The sequence below is a fragment of the Eucalyptus grandis genome, chromosome 3 (genome assembly GCF_016545825.1).
Source record: "Eucalyptus grandis isolate ANBG69807.140 chromosome 3, ASM1654582v1, whole genome shotgun sequence".
Classification (NCBI taxonomy): domain Eukaryota; kingdom Viridiplantae; phylum Streptophyta; class Magnoliopsida; order Myrtales; family Myrtaceae; genus Eucalyptus; species Eucalyptus grandis.
Window position 1 is genome coordinate 20,922,653 of NC_052614.1, and position 25,970 is coordinate 20,948,622.

Genomic DNA, 25,970 nt, shown 5'->3' on the forward strand with positions numbered 1-25,970 from the left:
TAAAACGCCACCATTGAGCTCTTAATTCCAGAGATCGACAGAAATCAGAAAGAGGGGCCGCGATTGATAGATGCGAAAGAGAGAAATTATGGTGATGGACGAATAATCAGATGGAGATGGGGATTGCGACGATAGGGACGTGCTGATGGTGGTGTCGATCAGGAGTAGCGGCTACAGCCTTGCGGGGGCGATGACGAGGCAGTGGCTGCTAAGTTGAACCTTTTTTTCTTTTCGCAAAGTGCAATTGGTTCTTCATATTGGTGTCTGTGACTAGTGGATGACGAAAACCATTTTCAAGTACTAAGGTGTTCAGGCAGCAGGCTGTAGCAAAACCTCTCTTATAAGCATTGTGCAAAAAAAAAAAAAATCTAAATTAAACAAGACTGAAAAAAAGAAAAAAAAAACACCACTATTGTTCCCAAGAGCCCTCCCTCCTAGATGTCTGAGTGTACACTGAACTTGATTGTTGTCAGTACAATCACATGATACAAGTGCTCATCGTCATGTTGGGACAAGAACAGTGTAAGTCCATAACTTATTTTTCACTCACTTATATATCATAAATTTAAAAAATTGATCACTTAATTGCCATCTGCAATTTGCCTTGCTGGAGAATTTGACGTGGATGCCGCAGCCCCCTGTTGCTTCCATGTTTTTGTGGGTTTCCCTCACAAAAGGTCTCCCGTCTTGCTTTGGTGTTTGCTTGACTTGGAGCTGCGTCTTCCTTATGTTAAAAAGTAGAAATCATGTGAGTGCACATACTGATTTCAAGGAATTCATCGAAGCCGCTTCCTTGAAAGGGACCCCTCACCCGAAAGCGAGAATGGACGTTCCTGGATCAGCCTCCGATGCTTAAATTAAAAAACAGAGACGGCCCTCAAAATGTCCCCATTCAGACAAGACTTAAGTCCCTATCAAGCACGAAAAATATTCCCAAGTATAATTTTTTTAGGCCTAATTCCATAATAAAGCACCAACTTTACATAAAATCAAGCATATTATTACTGGCAGCTGAGTACAACAGATATTACTAGTAAACTCCTCGAGCAACAGCCACAAGATAAATAGTAACTGCCCAAATATCCAAGACAGTTGCAGGACTTGTTACTGAAGGCCAAGCTCACTAATCCGTGTTTGGCTAAACTGAACCTTCCAGTTAGAACTTAAGGCCAATCCCAAATCACAATAACTTTTTACTGCAATAGTTTGTGCCCTTCAATGCTAAATCGTACCGCAAACTCAAGAGACTTCGTCACAACGTCAACACGAGGTGTAATCATTGAGAAACAGGGAAAAGGAGAGAGAGGAGAGAGCTTAGTCAAAAGGAGGGGAACATGTGGGACACGGAAGAAGAAAATGAGGGCATAAAGAAGACAAAGGAAAGAAAATAAAAAAAGACAGGGAGACGTAAAGACGAGAAGAAAGTAAGGGGAGAGAATGAGCGTTACAAAGCAAGAGAGGAAAAGGGAATAAGAAAATAGATGGAGCGGAGCAATTGAGGGAAAGAGAGAGGAAGCTGCATGCGCTTCGTCATTTTAAGTTGGGTACAGAGCCCGACCCGTTTGGAGGATTTTCATTTGTTCAAATTTTGCTTTCAATTGGTGAGAAGTATGTAAGTTTGACCAGTTTGACTACTTGGAGACTTTTGTTTATATTGCGCACAGAGGTGGGATTTCTTTCGGCCGTACAAAAGAAGGGGCCATATATACTCTTGAGGAAAGAAAAAGGTGTGGCCATTTTCTTTATGGAGACGGGCGTTTCAAGCTATGAGTTAACTCCCCGTTAGGCCAAAATACCGCAGATTTAAATATCATCTAATTGAACATGTGAAGTGGATCATTTGCAACTCACTCTTTTTATGGAATAAAATTCAGACCGAACTGCATAAATTTCTTATATTAATTATTTTTCCTTATTGATTTATTGGGTTATTTCATTTGCTCACATTGATTTAAAGGCAAGACCCAATTGGCTTCCACTTTAATTTTACAACAATTAACATCAAAGTTAAGATTAGGATTTTTGGAGATTTGATTTGGAGCTTTCATTTGTCTAGTCGTCATCTAGAAATTCCGTTATTCTAATTTTGTGTGGAACAAAAATACAAATTGAGAAGTTTAATGAGGGAAACAACTTGGGCGGTGGAGTGGGTTGGGTATGCTATTAATAACCAATGTTTGACCTAGGTATTGGATGGCAAAGCTAATTGCCAAAAAATGCTGATAAAGATAGAGTTAATGGAGACAGCAAAGAGTATGGAGGACTAGCTACTAGGGACCAAGCACCCCAAGTCATGTTTTGCTAAACTGAATTTGCCATTTAGAACTTAAGGTCAATCCCAAATCACAATCAATTTTTTGCTACAGCAGCTCGTTTCCTTTGATGCTAAGTCTTTACTGCAAACATAAGAAACTTCGTCACAACATTAATGGGGAAAAGAGGAGGAAAAGAAAGAAGGAAAAAGGAAGGAGAGAGTTTAGTCAAAAGGAGGGGAACATGTGGGACTAGCGCGGAAAGCAAAGGAGAGAGAGTAGGAAAAAGGGAGGGGAGCGTAAAGAAGAGATTAAAATAAGGGAGAGAGACTAGCGCGGAAAGCAAGAGAGGAAAAGGGTAGAACAAAATACAGAGTGAGCGGAGCAGTGCAACGTTCGCAATTCACTAGGAAGATTCATCAGAGACAACCATACCAAAAAGCAAATAAAATGAAATAAACTACATCAGTGATGTTTACCATTTATTCATCCTAATGAAGCTGGATGTCTAGGCCTCTTATAACACCTAACTAATCATTGGATCACCTCAACACCACTCCCACAGAAATCAACTGTACCAAGGCAAGAGTCCCCTAGACAAGGCCCTGAGGTTGGTTATGCTTCCTGAAGTGCACTTTGGTAGAGTACCTTCTCAATAACCAATCAGCGTTTAGTGAGAATCTCTTTGATGGGAGTTAATTTAGTAAAAGTCTACACCAGATTTAAAAGTATTTTGTGAACTTAAAAGGAAAATAAGGCAAGAACGCATGGGACCGAGCTCTTCTTTTTGTTGGTTTCCTCATAAAACACGAATATCCAAGTCACCATGGTTTTAAATTGCAACAGTGACAACAAAAACAGTTGCATAGTGCACCTGGCAGAAGAAGTCATGTTGCATTAATCCCTCATTCCCACAAAATGTAGCAGATTGTAGGTCTAGCAAACCAAATTTTGCTTGAAAGCAACAATCTTTTGCACATTTCATGTCCAACAAGAAGTTACGTCATGGCACTTTCCCAGAATCTGATGCTTCTTGCGAAACTATGTTTATAAAAGAATTCCTGGAAGGTACTTGAACATTAAAGCCACTAAGAAGGATATATATCCCTCACTTGAACAATGATCATTTCCAATTTCCATCTTCTCTACTTGCAGAGGTAAAGCACTCTATGATGTTGCATAAAAATGAGTGGAACTAGATGATGCTGGACTAGAATTGAAGGAAAAATGGGCTTGTGGAGGAACTCCATTGTCGCTACAGTCACAACCAGTTATAGACAAGGGAGAGGAGGTTGGCATATTAGTCATGTGGAGTATCAGATGGTCAATTAAAGGATATCTAATGAAGTAAATGACTACATTTTCTTATCCTTTTTCCCCTTTATGTTTTATTAGTCAAGGCTGCCATTTCTCTAAGCCTCAGATTCCTCTCTTTTAGTCCTGAGAGTTTGACCTGAATCTTCAGTTTGCAAAATAAATAATTTGTATATCATCCACCACTAGAAAAGAAAGGGTTGATTACATGACAGCTCTCTCTAGATGGGAGAGAAAAAACTGCTTTCATAGAGAGAGGGAGACTCCATAAACTGACCTCTACTCTGCGTATGTTCTTTACTCATGTGATTACTATCTTGGGTGATAGTCAATTCATCACGAACTTTTCTTGTGGTGGGAGGACAACCTAAAATGTCTGTCTGTCATTTAGGCCGTTACTGCTAAAAGGCCGCAACTGCTGTGATCTTATTCATGCAGTGATGATGGAACTAAAACTATCTTGTGGCTGCGATCACAGCCATGTCCACCTAAACATTTCGCTCAGTTCGGTGGTATCATAATCAAAGCCAAAGTGAAAGATACTGCAGAAAGCAACTTAGAAAGGAGGAACACACCTCCTTAGTGCCGTAATATTGAACTATGTTCTCATGTTGAAGCTGACTTAAAATAGAAATTTCCTGAAAAGAAAGCAGAGCATCACTAAAAAATAGAGTCAAAATAAAATCTGTTAACTCGCAACAGATTTATGGTTGTATATGCCTAGCGACCAGTTGACAAATTACAGAAAGAAAAAGCTTTTACTTGCGACAAGCTCTCCTTGCCGTGGCTTCCTTGATCTAAGAAACACACCTCCTTTACAGCAAAAAGAATCCATCACTGTGGAAACAGAGAAGCGTGAGAGAAAGACAGAATATAAATGCCAATTCTTTCGTGAATGATGCCTTGATCAGATGATATAAAGAAGAAAAAAAAAGAAGAGATGCTCTCATCAATATAACTAAAATAGTTCCCTAGCTTTCAACATTTGAATTTACAATAGAATAATGGTTTCTAAATACATGCTGATTCATCATGCTATCCATTTTTCGAAAATAGAACAAAAGAATTGCTCAATATTCAAGCTAGTAACGGTACAGAAAAACAATGGACAACTAAATTTACGTGATTTAATGTACTAGATCTGTACTTCATCAATTTGTTTGATGATCAAGAATGGTCTTCAATAAGGAAAATACCAATAATCTTAGAACTCCAATCCAAATATGAAGATCGAGCACTTTAAGCAATTAAATAACCATTTGCCATGTCTATTTAAGGCACCTTATGTCAACCAAATGATAACGCGTTCTACAGTATACAGAAGTCATCCTAATTCCAACCACAGAATGCAGCACTCAGAAATGCAACAAAACTGCAAGTGAACATCATAATGGGAGAAGTCCGATTGTACTTTCTCCCAGAAAATGCTTATAGCAAGAATAACTTACTGATTATCAAAGAGAAAAGCAAAGGAATCTTACTCGCTGAAGCCTTTATAGACATCTCCAAATGACCCTTCCCAACATCTCACCCTTTTTGCCATGAGGTGATCCTTCGTCTGACACTCTTATCGTCTACCCCAGAGGTCTGACCCACTTCCCAACTTAAAATTTGCTGCCAAGAGGTCTTTTGTTTCCACTCAGCTTAAGCACAACCTGTTTCAAATCGTGCTCAATGGCTTCACTGTTTCTGCTGCAAACCAAACACTTTTAGTAAAAGAAAACAAATAACAATCTAACTACTACTTCCTAGCAGATAGCATTTGACTTGGATCACTATTTCAAGTCCCAGATAAACCGGCAATTTCCCCCTATTACTGAGAAAGAAGATGCTTCTTTGCCGTCCAGATTACGGACATCATTCTAGAATAAGATCCAATTCACACCTGTAACTATCAGTAGCCATAATGGCACTGCTTATGTATGAGAATTGGTGAATTGTCTCTGTTTTATTTTTGTTTATTATATATATATATATATATATATATATATATATATATATATATATATATATATTGTGAGAAATGAAATTTACTGCTCAGCTATCAAAATCCGGTTTGCATATGACGCATCGACCAATATATTTCCTGTCGAATTTTTGAACCACTCCAGCTAGTTTTCACTGCCATTTACAAGAACTTTAAGAGAATAGCATTTCGGCTGACGCTTGAAAAAAAGGTCCATTAATAAGCATTTACTTACGCTTCGTCGAGCTCCATCATTCGAGCGAGCTCGCGGAGGCACCAAGCGCTCGAATCATTGCCTGTGGAGAAGAGCGGTACGAAGATCTTGGAGTTGCCGACCGCTCTCAGGAGATCGTTGATCCGATCACCAGCGTGAAGCTCTTCGCTGTCTCTGTAGGCGACGATCCCCTGGCCGACCATGATCCGGTAGAGGTAGTCGGTGAAGGTGTCGCGAGTGTCGGGGCCTCTGAAACTCAGGAACACTTGGTACTGGGTCGCCGACGCGCTGGAACCAACGGTTGCTGCCATGTTTTTTGGGGGGCTTCTCTCGCAAAAGGTCTCTCTGTCTCGCTCTGGTTTTTGCCTGCTCGGAGTTGGAGCTGCGTCTTCGTTTAGGGTTAGAAAGTGGAAATCACGGTGTGAATGCACAGACCGATCTCAAGGAATCCCTCAAAAGCCCTCTTCCTTGAAATGGACCCACGCCCCCGTGCAAGATCCGGATATTCGAGCTTTTGGCCTGGATCGGCATCCGATGCTTAAAGTAACGGAGAAGGACGTTTGACCTGGTCAAGCTCGAAAATATTCCGAAATTCAATTTCTTTTTTCTTGTTTTTTGGACGGGCCGGTTAAATTCAATTCATCATCAGACTATTACTAAGCTGGATAGCCAAACCCATAGCGAGTGATCCAAATTCAGCAAACCATTATTAGCAGCTTAGTAACTTGATTAGTAAACTGCTCAAGCAACGACACTAGCTCTCTTTTTTTGGTTTTTTTGGTCTGTTTGTTAGTTACTTGATGCAGACTTCACTTGAACATGTCTTTATTTGCAAGTTTACAATCATGATTAATCTACGATAATGGAAATGTGATTCAAAGGAAGAGTCGAAGATCATTTGAATAATAATATTTGTAACTTCTTAGATTAATACAATAATTTAAGAGTCAAAATATTGATAAGAGGAAGAAAATGTGTCATAATATTATGCTTGTGATCCCGGGAAATATTGCAAAAGCAACATCGTAAATATGTCTTTGTCTTGGATTATATTAACCTAAATATATGTTGTAAGGAAATTAGTGGTATAATAAATGCATAAAATTGGATTCTAGAGCAAATTTTCTTTTTCTTTCACATGTAAATTAAGTTAAATTGAAAAAATGTATACACAATAGAAAATATAAATAAGTTTAAGTTCTGCCCAGTTTATTTATTTTTTTAAGTAACATTCTTTCTTCTAAAGGTTCTGAATCCATTGCATCATGGATTACTAAATAGCGTACACCAACACTTGGAAGTATTGTCTTTGAAGATGACATGTACTTGTAGACCTCTAAATAATTCAAAAAGTTGCCTTCTAACTGCAAAGAAAGGTTTTCTTGCATTCTCCATCAGGGAAAAAAAATTGCTGCCATGTAAGCTCTCTTTGGGAAAACCAATTAAAATTGCTTGACCATGGAGAGTCAGAGACCCCTAAAAGAAAACATTGTACTAGGATCAATATGAATATAAGTAGAAATTCAATGGCCAACTTCGAACATTCACTAAAAGTTTGATTGGTAAAAACAATCTTGTCCTAAAAGTTTCATTTCACATCCACATATAGATTTAGATTACATCAGTATAGTTATTTAATTATATGTAATCTTAAGATTACATAATAATTATATTTATATTGTTGGACACGGGTGGCATCATCCTTGTGAATATGACATCAGCCTTCACATGCATGAGTGCATCAATTTTGATGCAAGTTCATCCCTCCAACATTGCTTGAAAGGAGGGGAAAAGAAATTAATCATTTTTTATTAAATTAATTAGTCCATTTAATCATATTGAAATAAAAAAAACGAAAAAGGATTCAGCATTTCCATTTGATATGGGCACCCACAAAACGACAAGCCGTCCACTTCGTCATCCGCCTAGTCTATCTCCATTCTCTCTTTTCCCAATTTTATAATCCGTTCGCGCCAATTCCCAATACTCCAAAAAGAATGTTGCTCTCTCGCTCCGCTTCTTCTTCTTCATCTTCTTCTTCGACGTCCACTGCTTGTCTGATCAAACAGTGAAGACCTGCGTATCATCCATGTGGACTCCCGTTCCAAGCTGTCCATCTTCCCCCACCCACTACTACCAGGATGCCTCCAAGTTTGCTGATTTTCCGGCTTCAGCATTGATAAGCAAACTCAATGTTCGGTGGCTCCGATGGCTAATGATGCGCAAGATTGGTGTAGTGATGCTTCAAGTCACGTTGATAATGGAATGGACTTTCGGTATGATTTTTCTCATCTAAGCCAAGGGCGCACAAGAATTGCCAGATTTCTAAAGAGACTGGAAAAAAAAGAAGAAGAGAGAGAACGTAGAACAATACAAAGAACTTAAAAGGACTGTGCTTGGGCGGACTAAGGAGTTCGAGAAGGTGGAAGACGAAGACCAAACAAATAAGAAAGAGAAACACCAATGGGCACCACGTTTGAGCATGCTGACATTCGAAAAAGCAAGGGCTAATATTGGTGGAACACAGCGGAATGATTGGTACAAGTCAAAGGAGAAGAGGGAAAAGCATGACCCTTTATAAAAATGATGCATGCGTATTTCGAACTAAATTGGAATTTGGAAAAGGGAGTAACTTGTCAAAACTTAGATTATACAAATTGCACTTGCATTGGCTCTTGGGTTGTACAAAATCATAAACAATTACCTAATACTAATAAAAGAAGAAATATTTTTCTAAGCAATTACACGTAATGATATAAATTTTGACGAACAATATGAAGAATAATTTTACTTTTATTTAATGCCTAACAAAAATGCCCTCCCGTCCTAATCACAATTCGATTTATAGTTTTAGTTAAAAAGAAAGGGACGGAAACAAACATTCATTTTTCCCTTGCAAATCCACCTCGTCAAAAAATAAAAAAATAAAAACAAGAAATCAGAAAATCATAGTGCCGAAATCATTGACATGGATGTCATATAATAGATTTATAACTTTTTGGGCAATTTTCTTGATAACTAACAAATAAATTAATGTGGTATGAAATCTCATAAAAAAATTATATTCCAGGCATGCGCGAAAAGGAAAATTTCCTTGCAATACTGAAACAAACACAGATAACTCTCCTCTTATCATTGGCTCTCTAATTGCAGAAATTATATTACATGAGCGCAGTATATATATCAAACTGAATATGGACCATTGAAATCACCGGTGGTCCACCAAATTTGGCAATCTGGATTTATTTTAGTGCATATATTAAGTACATAGGATAATTTCTCCTTTGATCGACCATTTTACGTGATCATATCTTCTTTTTGCAAAAGGGAAAAAGAGAGGTTGGCACGGTTTGTACGGTTACATAAACAGTCAAGCTGCTTCAGGAAAGGATTTTACATGAATTAAGCAACTATAGTTAAGTGGTCAAAGAAGTATAGAGGGTTGATCTCAGGTTTTGGTGCATATACAAAAGAGCCATCCTACATAGTCTATAACTCCTCTCCGAGAAGAAATTACTTAGTGAGCATGTTATATATGTCATATTGTATGAATCTTGTTTATATAAAATTCATGATTATGTGAGATGAGGAGATATATACTGTATAAATGGTATACATCGTGATATTTCCATACATCGATGCTAGTGGATGGCCCAATGATGGTATGAACAAAAAGTATTATCCTACAATGAAACCTCCTTATGTCAAATTCCAGCTTTTCAAATGACAACCTACCATCTTGAAAGTTGATTAATTAAAGATCTTCATCATATAGATGAATTTTTTCCAAAATTATCAACTCAATATTGTTTATCCAAAACCAACAATATTTCCAAAATTGTTGGTGTCTATTTTTCTCTTACTGTGCCCACACCCCCATATCCACATTTCATTTTCGTATTCAGATTAAAGGAGGGACTCCTACCACCATGATAAATAGTGGATTTGAGGACATTTTCGAAGGGATGACTCTTGCAATGTCTTTGTTCAGACAAGGATGTATGTCCCTATCAAGCTTGAAAATATTTTTAAATACATATCTTTTTATGGGCAAGTTAAATTCATTTCTTCATCAAACCATGCTGGGAAGCCAAACCCAGTACAAGTCTCACGTTCAGCAAACCATTACTGGCGGCTGAGTACGACAGACAAGTAGGAAAATACTCAAGCAACAACATCAGTTCCAACCAGAACATGAATAATAACTGCCCAAATATCCAAAACAGTTACAGGACTAGTTGCTAAAGATCAAGCACGCCAATTTACGTTCTGTTACATCAAATTTGCCAGTTACGAACTTAAGGCCAATGCCAAATTAGAATTAACTTTTTGCTGCAGCAGTTTGGGCCCTTCGATGCCTAGTCTTACTGCAAACATAAGAGACTTCATCACAACATCAACAACCAGAGTAACTTGATTATGCAGCAAGTCAGTCCTAGCTCTCCGCAGATTGTATATGGAACCTTTCTGCACTAGCTTCGGCATAACCAACCTGAAACTAGTCCCTTACTGGCTGCTTTATATAGTGAATTCCAAAAGTCCAACTCCCAGGAACTCGAACAATAGCACATGGCAATAGAGCTCTCCTCTGTATCTGTGAAGAGAGAAGAAAGTTGTCAAGAGGCATGTTGTTTCCACTTTTGTTATTCCGCTTTCTTTTTTCTTTCAAGTTTATTTGTTCTATGACCTTCGACAAATCAAGCAGGATTCGCTTTTACACCCTCATCAGCCCAAGGCCCAAGCTTAAGGTCTAGTTGGTAATCAGATTATATCACTCAATCAATATGGTTCCCTGAGATCAAGGACCCCACTGGGCTGAAGTCCATAAATCAAGGAACCGCAAATGTTGCATCCAATACAATTGAACTCCAAATATCTTGCCTCATGCCTTAGGGAGGGGATATCTTCGTACATTTCTCATTGTTATGCCATGATTAACTTGCTTTTGGCATTTCTCTATTAACTCTGTGCCAGCTTTCTTCATAATTTAGGTAGTGACATTACAATTACTTTGAAGAATCCTACTCATTTACCAAATCACACAACGGCCAAGGGAGGCGGCATCTCATGAAGAAGAACTTGAAATGAAGTATTAGACCAGAGAGGAGCTGGAGAACATATTTCAATTGGAGTTCAACACCATCGATGCTTGACAACACACCGGCCTACAGATGATATCAGCACTGGACAAAAAGTTGTAGTACCATTTGTCAAACATCCAAAGATGCGCCAGGCAGGTGCACCTGCAAAATAATAGCAGTAAATGGAAAACATGCTGATGTACATTGCACTATATGATAGCAGAACACAAAATTAATAGCAGTAAATTCCTTGAATATCCGCCATCAATCCTTCAATGGTCTCTTCCACTGCCACCTACTAGAAGAAAATTCGAATGGCTCTTTGACTAGCATTGTAGGATGAAAAAAATGCAGATATCATCTAATTAGTCTCTTCTGCCATTACCAGTGAATTACTTGAACAAAGGTTCTAATGATAGTCATTACAAATGCTCTCTGGCTAGCATTATGGAATGTGCAAATGCCCATATCATCCAGCCATTATTGTTTGACAATTAGCTTTGTCTAATTTGCAAACATCGGCACAGGAAAGACACAGATTTTCTTCCGTTAGGTCTAGTCATCTATGGCTGAGAAATGCAGGGCCATCTATTGTGCATGTTAGTAAAATCTTGACAGATTTTCAAGGAGCTTTTACTAAGTCGATTTTGACGATCAGCAGTCCCAAAAACTGTCTATTTCCAGCTTGATTGTTTCTTCATTTTTCCCTTATTTTATTATTTGAATTCTTTTAGCAACTTTGGCAGAACAATCAATCTACCAAAGAAGGAAAGAGAAACAGTGGTTTGCGGTATATGACCAAAAAATTAATAACAACTACAGCAACTTACTCTGAATTACTGAATTAAGTGGAGAATTAGGTCATCTTCTTCTTTAACTGTTTAAAACTGACTTCTTACGACTTTAAAAAAGGAGCAACCTATGGCATAAAAATTATTAGTTGAACATACTGATACCTAGAGCTTGCCCCAGTCCAAGATTGCGACCTAAGGCATAAAAATTTCAACTTCTGTCCCATAGATATTCCTACTTCTCTATTTACTCTTATAATGGCTCGATCATGATTGAGAGATTCTAGAGGACCGTCTTGGTCTTTGTTGATCATCCTCTTAAATTTGTCAAACAGAGAAATATTCTTCCCCAGTTTATGGGTTTATCATCCTAAATATTGTGCTCAACAATTTGGATTGGCTCAGGGAATTCCTAGGCCAACTATATATCAAACGAAATTTCTTCTCTCCACAGACTGAGCATAGATGCGACATTGCACTACGTCAACATCTGCCTCAACATATTCAATCGGCACATGCATATTCCATTCCTCAAGAACCCACAGAGCACGATTTTTTTAATGGGTTCTGGAATTCCTGTTCCAATTTGATGTTTGTCAAGGGCGGCGATTCATTTTTAGAGAAGGTGAAAGAAGGATGATCTGTTTGGTGTCTCAAACTTCTAATGCATCCCCATCGAACCCATCATTATCGATACTCGAGTAATTACAGGACAGGACTCGGTAAAAATTTGTTTATCATTTCCTTCCTTTCCTTTCGTCCTTTAATAACCATCTGACATCTTTCTCTCGATTGCACTTGAAACCTGCAAACGAAAGTCATCAACAGTCATTGTCGAAGAAGAAGTAGAAGAGATGCTCCCTTGGCCAAGCGAAACAGAACTCAAGGATTGCTCAGCATTGTCAACCCTGAAATCGACCAGGAGTTGAACTCAATTACTGTCAGTATGGCTTCATCATCTGGCCATCTTAGCCCATCAATTTCTGAAGAGCTGAAGCCGAGTGGGAAGAATTATATCAACTCCTTTCGCGGGGATATTCCCACAGTGCCTCTGACTCAGAGCTCGAAATAAAAGAATATAAAGTTTCTGCTGGTCTAACTGATCCAGAATGAAGACAGCCTTAATCTTTCTGAATATCGGCACAAGTGCGAAGAATTTCATGCTCTCTTTGGGGATGGTATTGAAGCTTTTAGGTACAACTGCAAGCAAAATCATATACAAGCGTCAAAAGCCATGGAAGAAAGCTATGGAGGGCTACAAGTTCAACTTTGTTATGAGGGAGAGATCTTTAAAAGAACGGCGCACTTCTCATATAAATGCCATCGATAGCAAAGGGAAAACAGAGGCTTGAAACATTTCTTGCTGACATTCAGCATCAAATTGAAAAAAATGAGGCCGTCATTCATCGCGAAGGGAAGCTTATGAAGGAAAAGCTGAGGAAAGTCGACGTGCTTATGCAGGATTGTGATGAGCGACATCCAGAGATCAAGAACCATTCACCCATCAGGCACCGATATATAGAAACCTATAGAAAAATGGAGGAATGCCTTCCAAAATTTATAACTACTGTAGAGGAATGACTTTGACCTAAAGTAATAGAACATCAATGAAGATTTTCTTTTGATCATTACTCGCCGGTTTGTGTTTTATTTTCCTGCATGTCTTTGCATTTCCCACATTGTTGGATGAAACTTTTTTAGGTACTTTCCATTTATCAACCAAGACAGAATAATTCCTTCTAAGTACACCAGTGGATCTTATGCTGGTACTATGCTCAAGTGTCTGATGATCTAATTTCATCTGACTCGTCTAAATTCATATACATCGACTATTCGCAGTCTTTCATTAACATGTCACTCCATAACCTGATTCTCAGGGATTGGGCATTTATCTCCAAAAGAATAACAGCTTCTTGCCCATACGTTAACATGTAAAGACTTATATTTGAGTAGAACCTTTGATGAGGCGATGATGTGGTATCAAAGGTGTGCCTCATTGAGTGCCATTTTGCTAAGGTGATTGCCCTCATGGAAACGCCTATGGTACTCGTGTGAGTGGCCGCAAGAGGGTTGGTCGCCGTTGCTGTCCCTAGAGGTGCGGCGGCGCCACCCCCTTCTCCCACCCCTCCCTAAATATTGCATAAAGTCGCATTGGAACTTTTTTGTCACTCCAAACTAAGGGTGCTAATAGAAGTATCCGATTGTGCTCTTTGGACAAATTTTAGGATTTTATCAAACCATTCAAAAAGCTTTAAATCTTGATTATACTTTATTCCACCATAACCTTTAGGAAATGTGGCTTTCATCCCCTAACAAAAGTAAATCACTATCAAATATGCTTGTATCCACTAATACGACTAAACTGCTAATGGTCAAGAATCTTAATCCATTGTTGCATCCTACTCTTATTAAGATGAAGTGAACTTTGTTCCTTCAACACAGTTGCATTTAGCTTGTATAAAAAATGTCAAGATTTAGTTGAATCGTCTATCTTGAATATGGACTTTCACTCATAAGCTATCGCATTTCTCAAATATTGTCACGGTGCTTCGTCATGGATTGCATAATGGATTGAATACGTATCTACCGCTCATAAGTTGTTGCTTACCTTTAATATTTTCCATGTTCACGATTCGAAATAATAACTAACTTGCGCAGAAATTCGAGAAATAGTGGGAATCGGGGAAGTTGGACTAGAAGATCAAGGACATGCATCCATTTTTACTCTTTAGAATAGAAATGCTACTATGTACCAAGAAATCCCGCTAAAATATATTTTATTAAGAACCCGCGCTCCATAGCAACCGAGAATGTAGATCCTTGCTCTGAGATAGAGAACTCTCAAATCCTTCGTCGGGGCTCTTGCCGGAAGCTCCATTTCCTTCGTTTCGAGGTTCGCCGGAGGGGAATCGTCGCTGCCGATTCAAGTGTCCTGACGTCTCCGCGCAACAGTTTCTCCGGCGGTTTGATGTTGGCTCGCGGCTCCATGGACGCTACGCACCTTCCATCGTCGTCGTCGTCACTGCTCTTCTTAATCGCCCGCGACTCGATGACTCCGGCAGCTTTATCCCCGATCCTCCGCTGCGTCTTCATCTCCGCTGCCGTATATCCTGCTCCATGAGGCTCCGGCGATGACGAAATCCATCAACTGAGAGCCACACCCGTCAGGTCGCTTCGTCTCCGATTAGTTTTAGAATTGATTTCGATTGCTTTTGGATTTGTCTTTTGATTTCTGTTCTGTTTTGTGTCAATTCTGATGTTGTTCATAAGAAAACAGAGGGACCAATGAGCTTGAGGGCGTTCCGTGGAGATGAAGTCGGGGCGTTGGAACGTGAACCATAGCAACGGCCGCCTCATGATTGCCGTGCGTGTCATCACCTCATCATCGCCAGATTGTTTCTTTTCCAATTAAGTGGAAATAATTGCTTGTACCCATGGATTTTCTACTCTGATGTCTCTGTTCTGTTTTACTCTATGCCATTCTGGTGTTAATAGTACTTCACACCACATGCTTACAACCTTTTCGACAGAATGCCTGACTCCATTGCCGATAGTTCCTATTGCATTCTGTTTACCACGTCTTGATGTTCAAGTGAAGTTGCGTTGGTTGTGTCTTTGCTGGATTTCCCGTATATAGTTAATTGAAATGTGGACTAATTAGATATACAGGTGATGTATGTTAAATGCTGTTCATAAGTGTTTGCGTGGATCGAATCCTGTTCATATGTGATTGTGTATGTCAAATGGTACTCTTGCATGTCACTTTGGAAATGAGGCTGAAGGAAAGAGGAGAATGCTGGGAGTACTATTTTCTATTTGGAAATGAGGCTACTTATGATTGTATACATGAGTAGTCCATGCTTGTTGCAATATCAAAAGAGCTCATGTCTAGAGCAACTGAGCTGCAAGTATGCGTGATTTGAGAAGAAACTAGAGCTGTAAATGAGTTGAAAATAAACAATGAAATGAAAGCCAAATGAGATTTGATGATTTGATTGGATGAGAACTGAACGAAAAGAAATTAGAATTGTTGTTGCAAAAACTCAAGCAAATGCTCGGCATCAGACTCTTGAGAATTGAGAAGATGTAGTCAGTAGTGTCTGCCCTTGCTTCTGCCACTACAACCTCATCCTAGAAGAAATTAGAATGGCTTACAGATGATCAACTAATTACTCTCTTCTACCATCAGTTTTGCCCACTTCACAGATTTTGGCACAGGAAAGACTATTATTTTCTCCTATTAGATCTAGTCATCCGTGATAGCATAACGCTTGGGTCAAGGATTGTGCGTGTTAGTAATCTTGATAAATTTTGGAGGTGTTCGTGCAATATTAATTTAATGATCACCATTTGGGATATCCCAAAGTTGCCTACTTCAGCTTGTTTTCTCTTCATTTCTCCTTTTGGTTTTTTGCACTCGTAAGTTATTTGAGAAATTTTGGTAGATTCATTCATTTACCTAGATAAAAGTATCATATGCATTGGAAACTATTATCTAAGTTGTCGAAAATCTTGACGATGCTTGCATGTGGCAAGCAATCTGATATTCACAAAGGGAGTGACTTATCTCTCAACGAATGGACAGTTAGTAAATCCTCAAAGCAGAGTAGGTTGCATATGCAAATTGCATTCCTGTTTCCAGGAAACTTGTCCCTTGACCACAATGCACATCAGTTTATCAAGAAGAGTGCAAGTATTCCCTTGGAGCCACGATTTTAGCTTTTATTCCCTTAACCATAATGCATAGAGATCCATTCAGTTTTTCCCGACACCACGTCTGCATTGTCCTGCAAGACATGTACTTTTCCTGTCTGCCTGCGAAGACTTCTCACTTGAAAAGCCCCAAGGGCTTGCAGATACATGGTAATATGCCTACGGAACGATCAATGCTGTCTTTTTCAATTTTTTATCTTCCAGATTTTTCTCCATCTCATCATCCTAGAACAGGAAAAGATGAGTTATTCTAACGGTAAGTTAAATTCATTTCTTCATCAAACTAAGCTGGGGGATCAACTTTTGCTGCAGCAACTTGGGCCTTTTGATGCTAGACCTTTACTAGTACCTTAGCGACTAGCTTTGTTGTTAAGTTATGTCGAGTTTGGAAATCTGCATGAAACCTCGAAGGATTTTGATTTGTTCAAATTCGGTGTTTGCTTTAATGCAAATCAAATTTGGACTTTTGGGCTTTGGAAAATTTGATTTTGTTTTCTGTCTGATGAAGAGTATTTATGTTTGACAGGTTCAACTTCTTGGAGTTGGGGTATATTGGGCACCCTCGATGGTCAGAGCCGTTAGGATTGCCAGGTTCGATCTTTCACTTGGCTTGATATATAATGCTCGATACCCTTTAGCCACAGAACAGGAACCTGAATTGCCAAGATCGCCACGCGACAAAGAGAGGAATCACTCGTTTTTGGCGAATGGATTAATAATCCTAAACTTAGCCGGGCTCTCCTAAGCCCATAAATTGGACTTAGGTTCAAGTTCTTGAATATGCAATTGATTTTAATTAGGAGTCCACTCATCGGTTTGTGGCAGGTTGATTTACCTAAGTAATTTAATGGGGAATTATTTTCTTCTTGAACTGTTATTTATGGTTGGGATTGATTACACTAGATTTCTAACCAGATTCGGTACCTTCATTATTTTGAAAATTGTTTTGCAGACAGCTTGAATTAATTTTAATTTATCTCCTTAACACGTGAATAATCATGCGTGTGGAAATCACCAGTTTAACATGTCCAGGATAAATAGTAAATAAATTGGAAGACTTACCTCATAGCAAATTTCAATTCCAAAAAGGCTAATTTGTTGGAATTAGTAAACTTTTTGATCAAAAGTGTATCTTCGGGAATTAATCGTTTATGATTCTTTGATAGAAAGAAATGGAAAAGGGCCGTGTTGCTGGCTTTTGAAACGATTATGAAATCACTAAGTAATGTCTAAACCCAATGATTCAAGGCAAAGATAAAATATTTTGGAAGAGGAATATCTTTTAATTGTCATAGACAACTAGATCATAGATCAAGGAGTCCAAATATATTCTAAATGAGGTAAAGAAAAAGGGTTAGAGACCACTCAAAATCAAAACATAAGGGTTTTCTTTTGCTATTTCCTATTTCCGAGTTTCAACTGAGTTTTGAAATACAAATGATTTTTTTGATAAAGCCAAAGAAGCTAAAAAATATTAAATAATCTTAGTCAAATTGATTTGATTTAATGCTTTTATCGATCTATTTGACATTCTTGTTAAAACTACTATACAAATTATCAAAACCCGAATTAACAATAAAACCTTTTAATCTATCATAATAATTAAAATGTAGATCATAGAATATAATCATTGTTATAATAATTAATATATAATAATAACTTTTCATAATTAAAACATAATTAACATAAAAAAACCATAATTAACATAATATAATTTAGAATAATAAATTAAAAACATAATTAACATTTTATATCATAATTATTAATCAATAAAAAATAATATAGACCTATATAATTATTTAAATGAAGAAATATAATTAATAGATAGGAACATAAGTGGATTGCTACGATTATGGTAGTAGACTATTTATTAAATTCCAAGCATATCGATACCGTATTCAAGTCAGCTTAACAATTGCTGCGACCAGTGTAATAGAATAGAGTACTATATATTATCAAACCCATGCACAAATACAGTTGAGCAAATGAATTTCAGAATAATTGCTTTGATACAATGCTTTGAACTTTTATTTTCATATATGTGTCCCGTTTCGTTTTTATCCAAAGAAAGAGGATAACTTAATAAAGCACAAAGAAATTCAACCTCTCCATAGAGAGGGGATGAATAATTTCATTATTTTTATTTAATCACCTCGAAAAAGAACAAACTCGAAAATAGTGTGATGTAATATTCGATTTTTTTATACCTTAAGACTCGCTTTCTTTTATCATACTTATTTCTTTTCTTTTTTTTTTGTTTTCCACAAAGATTAAATCATTAAAAAGAGTACTTAACTCCTTCTTTTCATTTTACTTCTATTGTTTGTTTGGGTTTTTGTAACCAATGGAAACGTAAGAGAGTAAAATGATACGTCATCGAGATGATTGTAGAAGGAAGGTGGTAGTTTATAGAAAAAAAAAAGAATGAAGAATGAAAAGAAGGATAAATTCAAATAAAAAGAAAAGTAAAGGGGTTGGATCGGGAATCCAATTTTGGATTCGGTATGGATAAAAGATCTTCCTATGTTATACTATTCAATTCTCGACGATGAGTTGATTTGATAGCTCAGATATTGTTCATGATATTGATCCGATTCAATATCATCAAGGTGTAATTCATCCCATTGAATTTACAGGCGAAAAATTTATCATCTCTATGGGATTAAATCCCGGTTATTGCCAAATAATAAAAAATGAGATTATGGAAGTAAATATTCTCGCATTTATTGCTACTACACTCTTCATTCTAGTTCCTGCTTTTTACTTATAATATACGTAAAAACAGTCGATCAAAGTGATTAATTTGAATCAAACTTAACTTCTTTTTCCTAGTCAATGATTGAAGAAATAGAAGAAATCAAAGGATTTTCATCTCGCGTCTTAAATGAAATGAGCGGACTTGAATTAGCAGTATAGTATTCTATGAGATCGATAGTATGGTAGAAAGATTCATGTGTTTCTTTCTACCATACAAGCTATTATTCTTATTGTAATTTATTGGAATGTAACAAGTTGTCTTGTATAAAAAAAAAGAAAAGAATGTTAATATAGATTAATCTACAATATGTATCTTTTGATATATGTATTGATATATGTAATGTACATAGCATCCCAATTCTATTTAATTTGTCTTGATTCCAATCAATCGAAAACAATCGAAAGGCAATTCTTAATAGTACGCTTCGCATTCCTAGATTTCGAATTATTTTCAATACGAATCCACAGTATCGATTGAAAGAATCAAATCCATGGGACGAAGGGTATGGAATATAGTATATTAAAAAAGGAAAATCAATTAATTTTCTTTTGCATTAGAAGTAATTGATTGAGCGGTTAATAGATGATCCAAGAAGTTCTCTAGAAATTTCTTCGGATTTCAAAAGGAATAAAATAAGAAAACCCACCATTTTATTTAAACTCTTGAACCATGATATGAAATGAGTCAATAAAGCCTAAGTATAGATTTCTAAAATAAAAAACAAGTGATAAAGTAAGTGCGCAATATGTGACTTGCCAAGGTAAGATCTTATTATGCGTAGTTCCTCCTTGGACAACCACTATGTATATGTTGTTTCCCATAGAAGGTACGTATCCACTTAATATAATAACCGAACGTTTTTCTCTTAATAAAGGGCTTAAGAAAAAGGAAAGAAAAACAAATAAAAATCAAATAAAGAGGAAAAAGGCTTTGCAAAACGATCTAGAAAACAATCGATACAGTTTGATTCCTTGCCTCAATTAGTAGTACCTTTAGAGTCCACTTCTTCCCCATACTACGAGTGAAAGAGAAAATGTAAAGACTACCATTAAAGCAGCCCAAGCAAGACTTACTATATCCATGTAAATTATGTCCCCTATCTATATGAAGGAATTATTCCATTATATTATTGTTCTAATAATAGTGGAATCAACGTAAGAGTCAAAGGGATTCGACCCAACACCATTGATCAAAGGCTCTAATAAATCTACTTATAACAAATTCTTCAAATTCTTATAGAATATTATTTTTCTATTAGAATCGGAAAACGTTAAGCACAAGCAAAATACGCAGTGACCCATTTAGAAGTATCAAGGGAATCTTCCTAGGATGCAGGAATAATAAGAACTATTCTATCTTTTCTTGTCTTTATCTTTAGACAAGGTATAAAAATATGAAAAATAGAATGTCAAGATAGATCGTTATCTATCACATCCTTTTATTTCCCATTTGACCTAATTCTTACTGTCTAAGTATTGTCTCTATGAAACAATTGGAGGACTACCTATTCCATTTTGACTAGGGTTTGTTGAAAAGAAAGAATCTTTTTTTTCATTTCAATTTTAAAGCCAATTTTCCATCGAATTGTTATTGGATAGCGAGGACTTAGAGACTCTCCGAGTCTCTATAGAAAGTATCTTCAGCCCTTTCCACAACCACTAATTCGATTTTCCGTGGGGCTATCCAATCTAATTCGGGACCCGATAATTAAACACTACATTAGTAGTGGAAGGAAATCAATAAATCTTTATATGAGAGCCCTTCCACCATTCATCTGTCCTTGAATCCTAGAGGCAAGGATTTAGAGCACTTTAGCTTTCGAGCCAAACTTCCAGATGTTTCGAACCAAGTAAGCAAGTCTCAAGAGTCCTTTTACTTTGTTTGCATCTGCTGGGGAAAAATTCAGCGAGTTATATCAGCAAAACGAAATAAGAGATTTCGAGTTTTTTTCTTGATCGAGGCTACACCCAGTTTGAGCGGGGAAAAAGGATTTGCAGTCCCCCGCCTTACCGCTCGGCCATGCCGCCAAAATGTATGATACCCTACAAAATAGATGAAAAGTCCCCTTTGTTTTGCGTCGAGTGGGGGATTCCGAAACTTCTTTTTTTATTGGACTTGCATCTTGAATCCCGTTTCTTAAATTTAACCCTTGAAAGAAAAAAATCCTTCGTTTTGGATTGGATCCATCCTTCGGTTGTATGTATAGTATCTCAAAAACGAAATATCTAAAAATTAATAATTATAATTATAATTATAATTAATAATTATTTGTTTATAATCTATATATAATCATGTTTGTTTATATATGTTAGTTATAATTATAATTATAATTATTTTTATTTGTGATTGAAAGGTTTTATGTTAATTATGTTTGTAATTATATTATTTGATTTGTTTAATTATAAGGTTTTAATATATTATAGCAACTATAATATATTTTCATTATTATAAGGTTTTTCCTGAGTATCTCTTGTTTTATAGATCTATTATATATTTTGTTTACTGAATCGCATGAAATTTTACTCACCCCGTATATGGAATGTATGAAATGCATATGAACGGAGGAATAAAGCCAATTTTATATTCAAATTAGAATTTGGAGCAGATAGAAAATCGAAAGGAATTAATAAATGCCACTTAGGCTATACTAATCGATAGGGCCTCATTGGTAAGTTTTGGATAGAATATAAAAAAAAAGGTGATTCCATTTCTACCATTATTATGATATTACATACTCTAATCTGATTGGGTACCAAAAAAGAAATGGATTCGGATTTCATCCGTTCGATGATATAAAGACATTATAATCATAAAAAATATAGAGTTGATATTTTTAGCATAACTTTTTCATGGATTCTATTGTTCAACAAATGATTCGCATAAAGAGAGATACTTTTATTTTACCTTTTTTCTTTTTAGTAGAATACGATTGAAGGGCGTAACATAGTAATAAAGTTTGTATTTATTAACCATGTGTAGATAGCTATCTATGTTTCCTCCTTTATTTAAGTTCTATTCGGGACAGCGCGTGCTATGCTATATCAAAATTTCCATTTTCTATTCCATCTATTGAATGAAAAATTGAAGCACTACAATTTACTAATAATTCTCTATAGTCATCATATATAGATATGATATCCAATTAGATATTTGTATAACAATTTATGTTCTGGGGTTTACATATACTTCTATTTGCTGTTATAATGGAAATTGGAAAGGATTTTTTTTTTATGGAAAAGAATCAATACTGATTAGTTATGTATCAATTTGGATTTTCTTATATAATTAAATTAGGATTAAGAAAAGACAATTTTGGATTCAAATCCAAGAATCGTTCATGAATTTATAGTCCCATTTAAAAGTTAATGGTTCCAATTTGTCCTTAATTTTGGCTTTTGGGATTGAAAAACCACATTTGGTTTTCAATTTTCAATATCAATATAAAAAGAGAGAAATTTTTAGATATTTCGTTTTTGAGATACTATACATACAACCAAAGGATGGATCCAATCCAAAAAACGAAGGATTTTTTCTTTTCGGGCAAGGGTTAAATTTAAGAAAACGGGATTCAAGATGCGAGTCCAATAAAAAAGAAGTTTCGGAATCCCACTCGATGCAAACAAAGGAGACTTCTTTCATCTATTTTGTAGGGTATCATACATTTGGCGGCATGGCGAGCGGTTGCAACAGCACTGCGTTGTTAGATCAATTTCACATCAACAACCTAAATATAATTTCTAATTAATATGCAATTTCTTTTTTGTTTGTTTTCACTTAGTTGATGAAAATCATATAATATGCAATGCAATATTAACTAAATGACCTAATTCCAATAACATGCAATTTATAATTAAATGGACTAACAACAGTCACTAAATGACATGCATTTTGTGAATCTAATCCTATATGACATTTACATGACATTTTATTTTTCCTAAAAATGCAATCTATCTTAGAGAATGGAACTAATTTATTCTAATACATTTTTGTATTTTTTTTCATGAAATTCGGAACTAGATAAAATGTGAAAATTACCTAGTTAGATTAATATTCTATTCAATTTGCATTAGGAACTAGGTTAAGCCAAATCCTAATTTAAACTAGAATATTATCTTAACCCAAATAATCCTAAATGCAATCTATCTAATATCTAAACTTATAATAAATTAAGAAAAGTATTATCTAGAATTAAACTAAGTGCAATTTTACCATAATATGCAATGACGTACAAAAAATTGCCCTAACTCTACATGACATATGCATGATGATTTTTTTTTTTGGTGTTTTTGTTTTATTAATTTCGAAATTAATAATTTTCAAATAATTAAACATGCAATTCAAAGTTATAACTAACATCCTAAATGAATGCATTTTTTTTTTAACAAATTCAGAAATAAAATCCTATTCTAAATATGCGAGATAACAAGAGATATTCTAAAACCAACTAATCCTAATTCAAATATTTTTGGATTTTTCCTTTTACAAAAGTAAGATTGACTCAACTAACATGATGACAAATCAGATAAAATAGAATCGATATTCACAAATTGACGAACCATATCTCGCGCATGAAATCGGATTGATCAATTTTTAAATAAATTGCCGACTAGGAGATCGGATTGGCGATTTTCAAGCGATTGCGAATCGGATTTGGACGAAAATCGGACTGTCAATCCCAATTTTATGTCGTGAATTCTCAATCTTACATCAAAGGGTAATTATACTAAAAAGCAAATAAAATAAAATAAAGAATAAAATAAGGCAAATAAATAAAAGAAAAAAAAAAACTACCTAAAGTGATTTTGCTTTTGTTCTTTCTCCTCCTTTCACGGCTTGGCAGCTTCGTGGGGGTTCACCGGGAGTTGGGTCGCCGACGTTCGGAACTCCGGCGAAGACCAACAATGGATAGATCGGCGGCGAGCGGTGGCGTCGCAAGGAGTAGCAGCGGGCAGCCTCACTCGGGCTCGGGCAAAGAGAGGAGCAGCTTGACTCGGGCTCGGGCAGAGGAGTCAGGTCACTAGTAGGTCGTTGGCCAGAGTAGTACCGGCGGAAAGCTGCAAGCAGAGACAAGACAGGGACAACAGCAGCGTCGGTAGAGCGTAAGGGCTGCGATCCGGCTCGGGTCAAGCTCTAGGGGATCGCTCCGCAGAAGGCGGACGGGAGCAGCGACTGCGAGAGGATTGCAGGTGGAGCGGAAGCGCGAAGACACCGGCAGCAGGCGAAGGCGGACAAGTGGTGAGCAAAGGCGGCTTCGTGGGCTTTACGGACGGCAACCAGCGGGGCAGAGCTGTCGTCGGGGTTGTAGACCGACGGGCCGAGGACGCTGCAGCAGGCAAAGGTAGGTTCGAGATCTGCTGCGGAGGGGTGTTGGCGTCGGCGCGGTGGAGCAGGGACCGGACTTCAGCTGCTGGGCGGCGACCGCCACGGGAGACGAGCGGACAGGCACGCGGGACTCGGCCAGCGCAAGGGGGCTTGGCGACTGCGGAGGCACAGCGGGTCGGGTAGCGAGGAACGACCGAAGAAGAAGCACAATAGCTTTTCTTCTTTTTTCCTCAGTCTTCTCACGTCTTCTCCCTCTTACTGTTGTACTTTCTGCAACACTTTTCAAGACTTTTTCCCTTTTGCCCATAGAACGAACACTTCTCTTCTTTTCTTGAATTGTCGACCTTGAAAACTCCCTAAGAACCCTAGAAACGAAGTCTCTTTGTCTTCACTTTTGACCTAGAAAACTCGAGAGAAAAACCCCAATGTGGCCGTATCTTTCTATTGTGTGGCCTCCCTCCAACCCTACGTATTTTTTACCCATTTATAGGGCATGTATTAAGGTTTTTAAATTTTCCAAATCCATATCCATGAAGATTTCTTTTGAAAAGTAATATTTGTTTTTTCCAAACGTAATATTTGCTTTTGAATTGAAATCTCACAAAGCATAAATCCGTAAAATCTCTCCAATGATACGACTTGGACCGATTTGCTTTCTTTGTAGCTTAGCTCGACTCATCAAATTAAAGTTTCTAAATCATTAATTCGAACCTATCCATTACCGGCCTAATGTAAATGCAAATAAAAAAAAACAAATGCACCTAAAACTATATGCTATGCGATTAACTATTTTTCAGGAATAAAATTAACCCATAATTCTTTAATACGATAAATGACTAAATGGGTCGCCAAAATTTAGGTGTCAACATCGCCACAAGGGCTCTCTCTTAATTACTCGATCTCATATAATTTTGACTAGAGTTTTTTTTTTTTGAAAACGGTCCCAGCGCAGCTTATTAGCGGAAGCATAAACAAGTCTCACCAGCTTATTAAGGTCGATACAACAAAAAGACCAAGATTTTAACTATACTTGGCTATCACTCAAAAGAGGACTCAACCCTACATCGAACATGTACAACCTTCCATTAAACAAGCGCGGCTATCTCCAAAAAGTATCGGCTCCCAATAGCTATACGTGCCATCATACCCAATTCGGTGCATCGGATGGCGGTGACGGTAACATCCTAACATCGCTCTATCATGTCGGACATGGACAGATAAAAACTCCGGATAACGGGCCATCAGCTCGACCCACATCATACGTCTCCGGGACATGGACTCGAACAAATACTAAACCGAGGGCACCGACACGGACATGCTCAATACACTCTACATCAACATCGGTAGGTTTGCCATAGTAAGTACCGCGTGCAATCGGCAGCAAAGGCATCTTTCAAATCTGAAATATTAATCCCCAAAAGGGGTGAGTACAACCACTCGGCGAAAGATTCACCAAACTATTCAATACGTCAAATAGAACAATCAAGCTATCATGAACAAAGCATATATCATTCGTGCATTCAAGCATAACTTACCTTGCAGCCATGCATATATCACCA

At 37.1% G+C, this 25,970-nt stretch overlaps 1 protein-coding gene and 1 long non-coding RNA gene across 4 annotated transcripts; both read right to left on the reverse strand.

Annotated features, from left to right (window-relative positions):
- Positions 1-729: 729 nt before the first annotated feature.
- Positions 730-5,071, reverse strand: LOC120291471. 2 transcript variants are annotated; one of them, XR_005549505.1, is made up of 3 exons: positions 4,329-5,071; positions 4,142-4,204; positions 730-911 (listed from the first exon to the last, which is right to left on the reverse strand). It is a non-coding gene; the product is annotated as an uncharacterized LOC120291471 (long non-coding RNA). The 2 variants fall into 2 exon arrangements; XR_005549506.1 differs by lacking the exon at positions 730-911 and adding an exon at positions 1,437-2,900.
- A 35-nt stretch (positions 5,072-5,106) lies between these two features.
- On the reverse strand, positions 5,107-6,246 carry LOC120291469 (TMV resistance protein N-like). 2 transcript variants are annotated; one of them, XM_039308868.1, is made up of 2 exons: positions 5,768-6,246; positions 5,107-5,255 (listed from the first exon to the last, which is right to left on the reverse strand). In XM_039308868.1, the coding sequence occupies exons 1-2, from the start codon at positions 6,055-6,057 to the stop codon at positions 5,171-5,173; spliced, it is 375 nt and encodes a 124-aa protein (XP_039164802.1). In that variant the 5' UTR covers positions 6,058-6,246; the 3' UTR covers positions 5,107-5,170. The 2 variants fall into 2 exon arrangements, with proteins under 2 accessions (XP_039164802.1, XP_039164801.1); XM_039308867.1 differs by having other exon boundaries at positions 5,107-5,258.
- Between the last annotated feature and the right edge of the window lie 19,724 nt (positions 6,247-25,970).

Coding starts and splice junctions, on each gene's coding strand:
- LOC120291469 (XM_039308867.1), bottom strand. CDS start 6,057: ATGGCAGCAACCGTTGGTTCCAGCGCGTCGGCGACCCAGTACCAAGTG. Junction 5,259..5,767: donor ATGATGGAGCTCGACGAAGC/GTAAGTAAATGC, acceptor TTTGGTTTGCAG/CAGAAACAGTGAAGCCATTG.